We start from the raw sequence: 15,193 nt of genomic DNA, 5'->3' as shown, positions 1-15,193 counted from the left end.
TGGCCCTCTAAATTGATGGAGTATATAAAATCTAGTCACTGATCACGAATAGTCATAATTTAATCTTAAACTTGAAGACATAAACAATTTCCATTACCTCCTTCTTCCTCCTTGTGAAACTGAGGAAAACAATCTAAGTCTATGAAGAGAACAAAGAGATGCCCTGCATCTCAGAGGTATAGATGAACAGCAGATGAAGGCAACGGCAAACATAAACTAGGGCTTTCAGAGGATAAGAAAGTCCCATGGGGTTTTCAAAATTAAAATGCATTGAACTACTTAGATCTGTCAACATTTCACTAGTAAGAGGGATAGGTTCAAAAAGTTCTACCTCATTTGCTAGATTTTGCTTCTGTAAGGCAGAGATCAGCCACCTAGCAACAGCACAAAAGATTCCACTCTGACATAGTTAAACTCATGCTGGCTGAGCAGGAAGAAAAGCTATGTAGGATCAGGGCAGAGCTGGACAGCCCGCAGTTCCTGTGCCACTGGGGAGCCTGGTTTGGGAAACTGTGAAATCCGTTCTGAGGAATGACTTTTTCTCAGCATTCTTCCAGGCTCGGGCCTCTGAGCACCTCCACTGGGTTGTGCTTCACTCCCTCATTCAAAAGACACATTGGACACATACAGAGCATGCACCGCAAAGAAAGAAAAGATGCCTTTTCCAATCAACTGCTGTCCCATTAAAGTGTGGCTGTGCATATACTAGGAAGACTGATAAAATGAAGAGTGTGTCCGTGAAGAGGAAACATTTTCCTATGCAGCTATTTTAGGAGCGGTGAAGTAGTGAGGTCTTTCAAGTCCCTGCCCCTTATAATATAGACAGCTATCTCTTGTTCTCTCTTTTAAAGCAAGTCCTTTGGCATTAGATACTGCCCCAGAAATAACCCTCCACTTTTCTTCCAGGAGGAAAGAAATATCTACTTAACAGTCAGATCATACCAGAGACTGGAAAATATCTGGATCACAAATCCCTTGTCACCAATGACCAGTAAACGAAATCTGGGCCATGTCCTTCCTTGCAGAATGCCCTCCCTGGATGAGTCAACAGGTCATTCAAGAGGCACTTACATCAAATTGTCAAAGCAATGCAGTTTTCAGCTGTGAAAACTTATGCCTGGCATGAAACATCTAAAAACAATTTAAGTGTACAAACACGTCACAGAGCTTTCTTTCTGGGAAAGGGGCAGAGAAGGAAAATTAGGTATTACTGTGCTTTTCATTTTCATGACTCTTTTGGCATATGTGATGGGAGAAGGATCCAGCTCTGGGAGTGAGACAGGGAGGGAGGCTTGGTGAGAGAGGTTATTTGCTTCATCTTCAATCACATTCCCAGTCTGTCTGGCTTGTTTGGCTCTGCACGGGGCAGAAAGTGTGTAATACTTTCTGACAACAGGGGGAAAAAAAAACAAAGGACAGGCCCATTTATCTTGGAGACACTGTGAAAAGCAGCCCGTTGGCTCTGCCTTTTACTGTAAGTGATGTTATTATTTTTTAATACTGTAACTGTTTTTAAGACTTTAAAAAAAAATCCTGCATTTCTAAGCTACAAAAGCAGTATTGGTTAAAATAAAAATGTAGAAACTAATATATGAAATTGCTCTCTCTCCCAATGCTAATCTCCTTCTGGAGACATCACTTACAACTGAATGCTTTGCTGTGCACACTGCTAGACTTCTTTTTCATTTTCTACATATACTCACATTGACACATCTTCTTCACCCATAGAAGTTTAATGTGCACCTTACAGTGGAATTTGCACTTTTCACCTAACAATGTAGATACTTTTCTATGCAGGATATTCACTTTCCATTAAAAATAAATGGTTCTATCATATCCCATTACACTATTTTGAACACTGGAGTTTGTTTCCAAAACGGTACCATAAAATACCAATTTCAGCACATTTACCTACATATTTCTTGCTAACATGTGAGCAGGCTCGATTCCTAGGATGGAGGTTGCTGAGTTAAACAGTGTGAATATTACAGTTTTGAATGGGTATTTCCATTTTGTCTTCCCTAAAAGTTTCTCTTCCGAAATGTATATTTAGCTCCCTAAATACACAGATTATATTCACATAATCTATGTATAAAAGCGCCAGTGCTTCTACATTCTCAAAATAGTGGAGATTACTAAACTTATTTATTTTTGCCACTTTGGGTAAAACTGGAATTTCTGAGGGTTACCTTGTACCTACCTATTAATGAGGGTTGAATTTTATTCAGGTATGTGTTGACCATTCATATTTCTTCTTCTGTGAATAATCTTTGTCTAGCTGTCTATTACATATTTTTTATTGTTTTGAGGGAACACTTCATATATAAGTAAATACTTAATACAATAATGAATCCTTGTCTATAGTATATACTTTATATATTTTCTGTGGCCTGTTATTATGTTATTAATAAAATTTATGATGTCTTTCACCATTCTGCAGTTTTAATTCTGTTTGAGAATTATCCATGTGGTCAGATTTTCAAATTTCTTCATCCTTTCCTTTATGACTGCTAGTAAACTTATAAATGACTTCCATACTTCAGAATTTAAAAGGATTCCTTTATTCTGTATTTTCTCTAAAAATCTCACTGTTCATTCCTTTGTTAAGTCTGGGATCAATTCCTCATGTGAAATGTCAATAATAATTTGTATTTTAAATAAATGGCTAACCAGTCATCCTAATATGAATTATCACTAGTCCCACCCATCCATTTTCATCTGCTTATTTTATCCTAATTTCACATAGCTACATTAATCTATTTGTAGAAGCTTTATTCTGTTGCAATATCCTATTTGTCTCTGTATCCTAGCTCCTTAATGTATATCATCATGACTTTATAGCAAACTTTAATATCAAATATAATAAATACCAATTCTTAATTTTGTCTTTACTATAAATTTATGTTTTCAGATGAACATTAAAATCCACTGGTCTATTTGAAAAATAAAAATCTAAAATGCTGAAAATGTTCTTCCTTGACATTTGTACACTACTGAATATCGCTAATTGTAGAAAGTTCACCCATATCTTTTTCCTATCTGTGTAATCAGGTCTTTGAGCATCCTTCATTTGAGCTTTCCAGTTTTCTTTATGTAGGTCTTCAACATTTATTGTTAAGGGTAGACCTGTATATATTATAAGAATTGCTGCTATTTCAGAATTGAGTTCTTTTCCAATTATCCTGTTCAATCATCATCCCTACTGGTGAAAAGGAAATTTACCTAGTCTTGCATATTTATCATGTATGCATCTACCTTGCTGAATCTTTTTTTAAATCATTCTAAAAGTATTACAGTTAATTTACTTGAATCTCCTAGGCTGTATCTACAACAGTATTTGTATTGCTTCTTTTTCAATATGTTTAACACTTTTTTCTTTGCCTTTGTTCTTTTGGCTAAAACCTCTTAAGCAAATAGAAGAATCCCATGCTAACAGACTATTCTTTTGCTTATTCCTGGCTTTAAGAGAAATGCTTTTAGTTTTTTTAAATAGATATACACATTTAAATTTTTGGAAGAGAGGGACTACATCTTTGACTTTTAAAATTTCTACTATGTCATTCAATCTACTCAACTTTACTACCTTCTCTTCTTTGAACAATTTTGGTAATTTATACTTAACCATGAAGTTGTTTCTTCCAGGTGTTGGATTTGAAAAGCACACACTCTCACGGCCTCTCAAACTTATTGCCTAAAAGATAGCTAAATGTCCTCCTCTTTAAATAGGCTTTTTGAAGCTTCTGCACAGCAAAGGAAACAACCCAGAAAACTAATAGGCAACCATCGGAATGGGAAAAGATAGTTGCAAATGGCATATCAGATAAAGGGTTAATATCCAAAATCTATAAGGAACTCACCAAACTCCACACCTGAAAAACAAACAACCCAGTGAAGAAATGGGCAGAAGATATGAACAGACACTTCTCCAAAGAGGACATCCAGATGGCCAATAGACACATGAAACGATGCTCAGCATCCCTCCTCATCAGGGGAATACAAATCAAAACCACACTGAGATACCACCTCACACCAGTCAGAGTGGCTAAAATGAGCAAATCAGAGGACTCTAGATGCTGGCGAGGATGTGGAGACACGGGCACCCTCCTACACTGTCAGTGGGAATGCAAACTGGTGCAGCCCCTCTGGAAAACAGTGTGGAGGTACCTCAGGAAACTAACAATGGAACTCCCCTATGACCCAGCAATAGCACTGCTAGGAATTTACCCAAGGGATACAGAAATGCTGATGCACAGGAGCACACATACCCCAATGTTCACAGCGGCACTCTCAACAATAGCTAAAACATGGAAAGAGCCTAAGTGTCCATCAATGGACGAATGGATCAAGAAGATGTGGTTTATCTATACCATGGAATACTACATGGCAATGAGAAACAATGAAATCTGGCCATGTGTAGCAACATGGATGGACCTCGAGGGTGTTATGCTGAGCGAAATAAGTCAGGCAGAGAAGGACAAATATCATGTGTTTGCACGTATAGGAGGATTAGGAGGAACTTAACTGAGGACCATGGGGGAGAAGAAGGGGGTAAATGGTGGGGGAAAGGGAGAGAGGCAAACCATGAGAGACTTGAATGCTGAGAAACAAACTGAGGACTGATGGATGTGGGGGTGAGGGGGAAGATGGGCATGGAGGAGGGCAATTTTGGGGATTAGCACTGGGTGTTATATGGAAACCAACTTGACAATAAACTATTTGTAAAAAAAAATAATAAAAATAAATAGGCTTTTTGAAATTTTAAAATGATTTTCATTTACAAAACATTCAAATTTATTAAGAACGGAGGACGATGCAGGAGAAGAAGGGGAAAAATAGTTGGGGAGAGGGAGGGAGGCAAACCATGAGAGACACCTGAATGCTGAGAAGGAACTGAGGGCTGAGGGTGTGGGGGAGAGGGGAAGGGGGCCAATGAGCAAGGAGGAGGGCACTTGTGGGGATGAGCACTTGGTGTTATATGTAAACCAACTTGACAATAAACTATTTAAGGAAGAAAAATAATAAAGAATATTTGTTAGTTCTTGACACTTGAGTACTATGTGTGAAAAAATAACAACAGAGGCCATGATCTTAAATTTTGATGACTTGTTCTGTATTTCACCTCATAAAGAACTACTGTTGGTTGCTATGGAGATTATTTTAATGACATTAAATAAGAAATTAGCAAACAGATTACTAATGCTTCCCACTTTGATGCAACATTTAAAAAATGTTCTTAAGTAAATGAAACAATTACGAATTGCACATTTCAGTGATACAGAAGCCCTTTTAAATTTATAGCTCCATTGTGGCAGAGAATGTTAGTTCCTTAGTGAATAGTCATTTTCCTTTTTCTCCATAGAAAAAGGTTAAGTAATTTATTCCAAATCATGGCATTAGTAAATGGTGAATGGAATTCATACCTAAACTCAGGTACATATGTTTTTAGATTCATATCCCAGTCTTTTCTACATGGAATTCAGCATATGAATCATAAGCATGTGCGTTCAAGAACAGTTGTAGAGAGAAGGTTTGGACATAAAAGATCAATCTGAAATTTTTTCAGGTAGTTCAGGTGGGAAAGTGTAAAATGGGCAAGAAGGAACAACATGAGCACTCAGGATGAAAAGTGCACAGTGTATTAAAAAGCAGCAAATGGCCAAGTGCAAATAAAGCTTAGTTCTAGATTTTCTTTAAATTTTTTTTTTTTATGTTTTATTTTATATTTGAGACAGAGTAGGAGGGAGGGACAGAGAGAGAGGGGGACAGAATCTGAAGCAGGTTCTAGGCTCTGAGCTGTCAGCACAGAGCCTGATGCCGGGCCCAAACCCACGAACTGTGAGATCATGACCTGAGCTGAAGTCGGAGGTTTAACTGACTGAGCCACCCAGGCAGCCCTAGATTTTCTTTAAGCATTTGATTCGTATCTCTACTCATAGAATCTTGCAATCATAGAATCATGAGCCATCTCATCAAATCTCCAAAGAGGAAACATGCCACAGTGATTGATAACCTAGGAGTATAGACTTTGGCAAAAAACAGGTTTGAATCTAAACCGCATCATTTTCTTGTGTTTTGTATCTGAGAAAATTACTTAAGTTCACTACTTTTATTATTTTTCCAAAAATTATAGTTTTGTTAGATATTCCCAAGTCTCATTTCCTTAACTGCTCAGTTAGTACATGGTCATCTCCCTTGTAGGTTTATGTGAAGGGCAAAGGCATGTCAGATGCTTAAGAGGTTCTGACATATTATTGTCAACAATAACATACTCTCCAGATTTTTAACATTTAAGTCAAATGAAAGAACTATAGAAGAGTTCCAGTAATGATTCTACATTTCTTCATTTTCCTTTATGCTGCCCTGGGCAATACCTTTCTTCACCTGGCTTATGGGGCACTCCTTAACCACCCCATATTCCAGTTACACTCCACTGTGTGGTTTATTCAACCACTCTTCCATAAGTGGGCATTTAGGTTGTTTCCAATATTTTGAAATTATAAAAATGCTACAGTGAGTAATTTTACATTTTTACAGCATTGCAGCTATACCAATAATTCAAATTCTAGAAGTGATATTGCTAAGTCGAAAAGTATATGAATATGTAGTTTTGTTAGATATTGCCAAAATCACCTCCACAGAAATTATATCAATTTCCATTTCTACTAGCAAAATGCTTGTTTTTTCACATCCTTACCAACAGAATATGTTAGTCATCAGAGAGGTGAGAAAAAAAGCTTGTTAGTACCATTTAAATTTGCTTTTCTGTTATGAGTTGAATCTTTTTCATATGTTTGATCATTTTATGTATTTTAAAAATAATTGTCAATTTTTTAAATATAATGATTGGTCTTCTACTGTGTCTTAAAATAGTTCTTTAATTATTAGGTATATTTGTCCTTTTTCTGAGATATATGATATAAGTACTTTCTTCCAGATTGCCATTTGCCTTTTGATATTGCATATGGTATTTTTTAAAATGCAAAAAAAAAAAAAAATTAGCCAAATTTTTATGTAGTAAAACGTATCAATATTATCTTTTATTGCATTTAGCCTTCAGTCACTGAAAAAAAAATCATTTTCTTATATTCAAAATATAGAGAATTTCGCCATGTATTTCTCCAGTAGGTGTGTGGTTTCACCCTGCATTCTACTCCACCTGAAGATTACTTTTGTGTGTGTATGGTGTGAGGTATGGTTCTATTTTACCTTTTCTAAATAGTTAACTGGTTGCCCTACCATTTCTTGCAAAAAAAAAAAAAAAAGTCCATCTGGTTGAATGATTTGAGATGTCGTTATTATTATTTATTAAATTTTCATATGCATTTGAATATATATATTTTTAATTTTAATGTTTATTTTTGAGAGCGAGAGAGATAGAGTGCGAGTGGGGAGGGTCAGAGAGAGAGAGACACACACACAGAATCCAAACAGGCTCAGGGCCTGATGCGGGGCTTGAACCCACAAACTGTGAGATCATGACCTGAGTCAAAGTCGGACACTCAACCCACTGTGCCACCCAGGTGCCCCAGCACTTGAATATATTTCTAGGTTTTCTACCTCATTCATCTAAATGTCTTTCAAGTGCCTGTATCATACTGCTTTAACAAGAAGAACATTATTTCATTGCTTTCCTTTTTTTTTTTTTAAGTTTATTTATTTATTTTGAGAGAGAGAGAGAGCATGCGTGCAAGTAGGAAGGGGCGAAGAATCTAGTGGGATAGGTTGGCAGCTGATAAATTGTCTTCAAAGTCTAAAATTAACCCAACCTTTAATATTTTTCTTTCTACCCTCTTCACTACTATATGACCTCATGTATACATATATATGAAATATATTTTAAAAAGTGATGAGACATATATGATAAAATTCATGTATTTATATATACATGTATATATATAATTATATATGTATTAATTTTATGTCGTTTCCTATTTCTCTATTTTAGCCTTGATGACGTGATTTTCTTTCTTTTTCTGTTTTTCTTTTCTAGTAATGCTTTTCTAATCCTGTGGAATTTATATTACATAGCTCAGTCTAGTTTTCAAACATATTGACATATTAAAATAATGGTAATAATCAAGTCTCCTTAAGTGAGGGATAATTTCCTTCTTTTGGTTAATGGTTTGCTTCTTCAGCCCTCAAACATACCACATTATTGTTCCTCAAGAAATGGAAAACCATCGTCCATCTAGTAGTAGTAACTACTCTTGTGGGTAATTATAAACTTCTAGCATCCCTAATGACCTTTTTAAATGTTCCTTTTCCAGGACCATAGGTAAAAACTGAAGATCCTTCTCAAGGCACCCAAGAACCCAAGAGAAAATCCTGAGGCCTTGGCGATAGGCCCCCCTTTCTGATACCATGAAGTTCTTATATTCACAATGCCCTGAATGAGAAGAGGTGGCCTTGGGTTTTCTCTCCTTACTTCTCTGGGAGACAAAGATCTAGAATTCCTGCACTTGGGAATGATAGGGGTTTGACATAAAGCTAACATCTTTCCATAGTGCTCTATATTTATCCAAAACCATGTACTCTAAAGCCATCCTCATGTAACCTTAAATCCAAAAAAGAATACCTGTGTGTGACAAATGATGTGGATATGAAGTTTAATTAGAAATGATTTTGAGACTAAATGCAATTAGAAATAATTTACATTGTTATTTTGCATTTCAGTAAGATACGTTACACTTAAAGAATTGTGCAAGGATTAGTTAAAGGATAGATGTTGCAAGATTATGTGTGAAAGCAAATATTTAAGAATGGAACTGAACAAGCATTAATAGGATTAATGAGGTTTTAAATTATGAGAAACCCTATATTACATACTGTATACTACACAGAATTAAAAAAAATAATATAATGGTTCTGATGGCTTACATTCCTGTAGTATCTTTTGTATGTCAGGCACAGTACAGAGTGTCTTACGTATATTTACCCCTTTAAATTTCACAACTACCCTAGGAGGTGGGTGCAATTTTTCTCCTGTTTGCCAAAGAAGAAGCTGAAACACAGATTAAGAAACCTACCCAGTACTTTATAGCCAGTAAGTGATAGATCTAGTGCCATATGTACTGACACGCAACAACAGCAAAATATTTTATGAGGAGGAAAAAAAAAAACATAAGCAAGGTACAAAGTGAAAGTGTAAAGTATAATTCACATTTCTGTAAGAAACAAATGTGTGCTTATGTGTGTACATGTGTTTGTCAAAGGAAAACCATATTTAAGTGGATACAAACCACGGTACTAAAGAGCGGGATTTAAATGCTGGGGTTTCTGCTTTTTGGCTGATACACTACTCCAAGTCTTCCAAAATTTATTATAATGAATACATATATTTACTTTTGCAGTTCACAATTTTAAAGTTATTAGAATTTGGATGGAGAAACTACTGTATTATATATAATATAAAAAACCCTTAAGTCATTTTTCACGCCTATGTTGTAAAGAACACTAATTCCAAACATTTGTTTGTGTTGATGGTGATTAGTTATTTCACTATTTGAAAAGTATTATTTACTATCAAAAATACTATTTTAGAATATGGGATCAGTGGATTTCTTTCTACATTTTGCGGCACTGATTTCCTTCCTCCAGTCCCTTTGCCTCTTAATCCTCCCGTTGCGTCCTTCCCCCCTCATGTGAGAGAAACACATTTCAGATGTCACCATCTGGATTTCAAGTTTTAAAGTTTATTTAAGTACAAGAGGATGGTGCCAAGAATGCAAAACTCTGCTTGCTCAGCTGAGACTAGCTACAGGCGAGAGCTTTCGTGTCTATCTGGGCTAGAGGTAACCGAAATGCAAACCTCCTTACTGTAAACAGTTGACACTAAATAACATTATCCACTCAGCTGACATTCACTAAACATTATTTAGGACATCCTTCTCAACTTCTTTCAGAAGATATTTAGAAATTAGTACTATGCATCCTGCCCTTCCATCAACATAGAGCGTGGGACAAATTAATTTCCATGGAAACTGACAGAAGAGAAAGTATCATTTTGTGGAGATGTAAAATAAATTACATAATGAAATAGACAAAACACAGAAACCCATTAATAATTCAGTTTCAACAATGTTAAGCAGTGTCTGAACTTATCTCCTCATAAAAAATTTTTGTTGTTTTAATTGGCAGAGATTTTTGCTTTTTTAAGGGATAAACAACTTTTCCTAAAACACTAGTGCTGACTCAGAAGGATATAAGGATTGAAACAGCTATTAATCAGTCTTTTCCAGATACTGCTACACATTTTGTTATGACTTCAGTATCAACCTACAATCACTTGCCTAATAAGCAGAGCAATGTATCCGTTGGTGTGCTAGATTAAAAAGTCATAAACACAAATATAATGGAATATGCATCATTTCCTTTGGAATTTATGAACTGTTTCGCACAATTCTCTAAAGGGTGAGGGAAAAATCAAGCAATCTTTGATATGCAATATAAATAATTCCCCCAAAGAAATCACAAGGACTGTTTTTGTTTATTTTTGCTTTAAGTATGCAAATGTATTCCTTATCTGTACCTTAACTTTAGCTATTCATAAACACCCATTGCGCAAACTAGAAAAAGATCTTATTTATGAATTAATTTTATCCTTTGTTGTTAGAAAAGAGAAATATGAAATGAGAAATGAAAAGGGAGTCAGGAAACCCAGACACCAAGTTCATCTGAAATAGGATGATGCCCATATAAAAAAATATTTGTATAGCCCGGTATAAATATTAAAAACAAGAAATAATGAGTACTATTAAAACTATGTCCCATACACTATAAAATGTTATGATATAAACTCATGTTAGCTGAATTTTTTCTAAAATATACGCACATCTTCCCTTCTCTTATTCAGATAGACAAATGCATATAATGCCACCATCCACTATGTTTGCCTTAATAATCTCATGTTCATTAGCATTGTATTATATCGGATATATCAGATTACATCAGATTATATTGGAAAAAACAAGTAAGCCAACAGCAGTAACTGGTAAAAGAAAGTAGACAATGTTCCTTACCGACACATAGGGCCATTCTTCTCCACTACACAATTCCCACCATTTCTGCAGTAACCCAGTGGACATTCTAAAAGGAAGCATCACAAAAACCACAGTTAATTATAAATATTATTAGGAAGGAGGAGGACATATTACTGTTAATTATTGCATTAAATCTAGTCCCTGAGAGTATTGCTTCCCATTTGCTAAAAGCACCAGAATTCTCCCAGGCTACTTCCCTGCGCCCCACAAATTTGTTCAGTGGCCCCTGGGGCCCGTGATGTGTTCATTTTCTTCACATGCCTGAGTGACTGACCACAAGAGAAGACATTTTTTCCTCCCCTGGATTAAGTAAAATCTTATGTAGAACATGTCTGTATGACATATTTGTGATTATAGTGAAATTGGTTCTTTAATGGAACATTGATTTCTTCAGTTCCACACAGTAGCCACCATCATGGCAGACATTGTCCCAGCCCTGCTCTTTGCTGCTTGTATCATTCCCTATTTCTAGGTTAGCATGAACATTTTCAAAGATGGTTTGCTTATGGACTAAAAAGAAGCTAGATATTGTCCCCTGGTTCTGACTCTGGAAGTGGTTAGTGCCTTTATCTCTGCAGGGTTTGTTACAGTCCCCTTGTATTCTCACCAAAGCCTCCTGATCCACTAAGTCCTATCACTTTCTCTTCTCACCTAATCCCTAACTTGCTCTTCTTGGCTTTTTTGACATGTCTTCTGTTGCAAGATACAATTTCCCTATCTTAACCCTAGTACTTGACAGAAACATCCACTTCCTTTCATTTGTTATCCAACACATCTATTCTGACTCTTATTAATGTCTAGTACTAGGTTGGGCCCTGGATATGTAACATTAAATGATCTAGGAAGTATACATAGTTGTTAAAGCTGTAGGCACCAGAAACCCACTGCCTCAGTAAGAATCTCAACTCAACTCACTTGCTGTGTAATATCAGCTAGGATGGCTAATTTCTCTCTCCCTCTGGTTCCTCTCTGTCAAACAGGGTTAAAAATACTACCTATCACATAGAGTTGTTGAGGTTGTTCCAAAACACCCAGCTCATAGTTTTTAAGAAATGTTGACCTAATCGGGGCGCCTGGGTGGCTTAGTCGGTTAAGCGTCCGACTTTCGCTTAGGTCATGATCTCGCGGTTCGTGGGTTCGGGCCCCGCGTCGGGCTCTGTGCTGACTGCCAGCTCAGAGCCTGGAGCCTATTTCAGTCTGTGACTCCCTCTCTCTCTGACCCTCCCCTGCTCATGCTGTCTCTCTCTCTCTCCTAGAAATAAATAAAAATATTAAAAAAAAAAAAAAAAGAAATGTTGACCTAAAAAAGATACAAGTGTGGTCTTTCCTTTCATTGACCTTCCAGCTTCATGGAAAAATGCAGAAAATGACTAGGGCATTAAAATACAGTATTAAAGGTAACATAATTTGGGATGAATATAATAAGGTGATGAAAATACCAAGGAAAGCACCTAAATCCAATTTGGGGAATAAAGAAAAGCTTTCCAGAAGAGAATCAGGCATTCATTTGGGAAGGTAGGGGTGTGTATGTGTGTGTGTGTGTGTGTGTGTGTGTGTATAAATAAGCATAGACTCAGAGGCCCAAGAAGAGAGTGTGGTGTGCTTGAGGAACTGCAGGAAGTTCAGCCTGGTTGGACTGATAAAGTGAAGAAAGTATGAGAGAAGGTCACAGGCACACCGGAGCCAGATCATACAGGCTCAATGAGGAGTTTAAACTTCAACCTAGATGGCCATAATGTTAAGAAAGGAAGTGGATGTTTCATGCTTTAAAAGGATAATTCTGGATCCAGTATGAAAAACTACCAGAAGGGCTAAAACTAAAGTTAGGCAGCCCAGTTAAGAGCTTTCTGTAATAATCCTGTAAAAAAAGATAGTTGCCTGAATGAAAGGGGTGGGGTGGGAGGCTGAGAATTGTGGGGATCTGTGAGATACTGAAATGTTAGGATTGAAACATTCTGGCGATCATTTGGAGGAGTCAAGGGTGATGTTCAAATGTCCAGCTGGGCCACTGAATTGGGGGATTTGTGGGGAAGGGAGAATTTAAAGGTAAAAACACCTGTATTTTAAGTGCCTAAGGGGATAGCCAAGTGGATGTACTCCTTGGACAATATGAATTGCAGGTGTGAATTCCAGATAAAACACAGGCTAGGACATGGATTTGAAGCCTCAGACTTTTCCTCTGCCTTTCAGGCTTGCCTCCCCAAAATCATTTGGGATCACCTTTTTATAGGTGTCATGGGGTCACAAAGATGCAGTTATTGTCTTTATAGGAGCAGATTAACCTTAGCAGAGACAGAAACCATTTACTTGGCAGAGAAAGGCTGATGAGTATGAACAGTAGGAGAAAAGTAATAAAAAGAAACAGAAATTTTATACAGGAATATAATCCTTTGGAGGAAAAGTCTGAAGGTCAACTACAAAGCGTCAGATTGTAGAGTCAGTCATTGAACATTGGGAAGGGAAGGGATGGGGCAGTAGGAAAGAGGAAAAATAGGAAGCAGAGACACTGCAGTGCGGGAACAGACTTACAATATGCCATACGTCTGGTATCCTTTTTGTTTTTAAAAGTTTCCCTTGATTTGCTTTACCAGGAGTACATAGTTGGCCCCTGAAAAATGTGGGGGTTTGGAGCACTGACCCTCACAGAGTTAAAATCCACATATAAGGGGCGCCTGGGTTGCTCAGTCGGTTAAGTGTCCGACTTTGGCTCAGGTCATGATCTCACGGTTTGTGAGTTCTGGCCCCGTGTCGGGCTCTGTGATGGCAGCGCAGAGCCTGTAGCCTGTTTCAGATTTTGTGTCTTTCTCTCTACCCCTCCCCTGTTCTCATTCCGTCTGTCTGTCTCTCTCTCTCAAAAATAAACATTAAAAAATTTTAAAATCCACATATAACTACTGATTACCCCAAGTTTAACTACTAATAGCCTAATGTTGACTGGAAGCCTTAACTGATAGCTAGTGACCACATATTTTTTATGTTATATATATTATATACTGTATTACTGGAATACAGTAAGCTAGGTAAAATGTCATCAGGAAAACCATAAGGAAAAGAAATTACATTTACAGTACTGTAAAAAATCTGTGTGTAAATAGACCCGCACGGTTCAAACCTGTGTTGCTCATGGGCCAACTGTATATCTCATCTTGCCTTCCTTTACTCTTCCCTATTTAACTAATTACAATAGGAGAGTGTGGTATTAAAGACGGGAATACAGCTACATCCCTCTGGCTTCCGGGGCATGCTCTACTGAACAGAACAAATGTGAAATTTCCTTCATAAACAAGAAATTAGCTGGTTTGACTAAAAATAGCCCACTAGTATGATAAACAATAAATAGATATAAACCTTTTAGATAAACCATTTTATGGTTATATTTGGTCTTAAGTACAATTTTAGTCTTCCTCACATAAGGGCTTTGGTTTTTTTTTTTGTTTTTTGTTTTGTTTTGTTTTGTTTTTTTGTTTTGTTTTTAAGAAAAACCAGTAAAGTGTCTGAAACTGCCGAACATCAAAATACACACAGCTGCACATTTTTTCCCCTGGGGTCATTAATATTTACTTTGAGTGCTGAGAGTAAAGCATAGGCTTACTTTACATCAAAATAATTCTCTGGAAATTTAAATATATAATCTCTTACACTGGATAAGATAATAGAGCACAGTGGAAAAAACACATGCATTGGCCAGAACTAGGAATAACTCTTGGTGTTTTGGAGGTCAGACAATTTGTAGATTACCTCTATAAGAAGTTCTTTTCAGTTCCTGCTTAAACCCAGGTTCTTTATCCGTAAGATGGAAAGGCACAGTACAGTGTATTAGCACCTTTAATTTACTCAAAACAATTTAAAATAGAAAACAGATAAAATAGGAGAAGGAGATACATATGACTAGTTAGCAATGAAGAGATGAAATATTTACAGTAGATAAGCAGAGTTTCAAATAGGAAGTAGGGATCTATGGAGTTGATTCTAGAATCAGTGTGGGTTCCCAGGCTTTTCAGCCACCTCGGTGTCTCACTGCCTTGTGCCCTCTTGCACTGGTTATTATGACCATGTATCTGGAGGCCAATATGATTCTAATGACTACATAGAAATAGCGTTCTGTAAAGAATTCAAGTTCAATCCCACTCTGGTGTATCACTCTGGAAAACCAG

At 36.7% G+C, this 15,193-nt stretch overlaps 1 protein-coding gene across 1 annotated transcript in view; it reads right to left on the bottom strand.

Moving 5' to 3' along the window:
• Positions 1-15,193, bottom strand: part of MALRD1 (MAM and LDL receptor class A domain containing 1) — an 800,662-nt gene that overhangs the window by 120,692 nt on the left and 664,777 nt on the right. The window contains 1 exon segment of the mRNA XM_039216734.1: positions 11,019-11,085. Coding sequence (XP_039072665.1) covers positions 11,019-11,085 — 67 coding nt within the window.

Source organism: Hyaena hyaena, unplaced genomic scaffold (genome assembly GCF_003009895.1).
Source record: "Hyaena hyaena isolate Hyena2069 unplaced genomic scaffold, ASM300989v1 scaffold_656, whole genome shotgun sequence".
Classification (NCBI taxonomy): Eukaryota; Metazoa; Chordata; class Mammalia; order Carnivora; family Hyaenidae; genus Hyaena; species Hyaena hyaena.
This window is presented reverse-complemented; position numbering and strand designations above follow the sequence as displayed.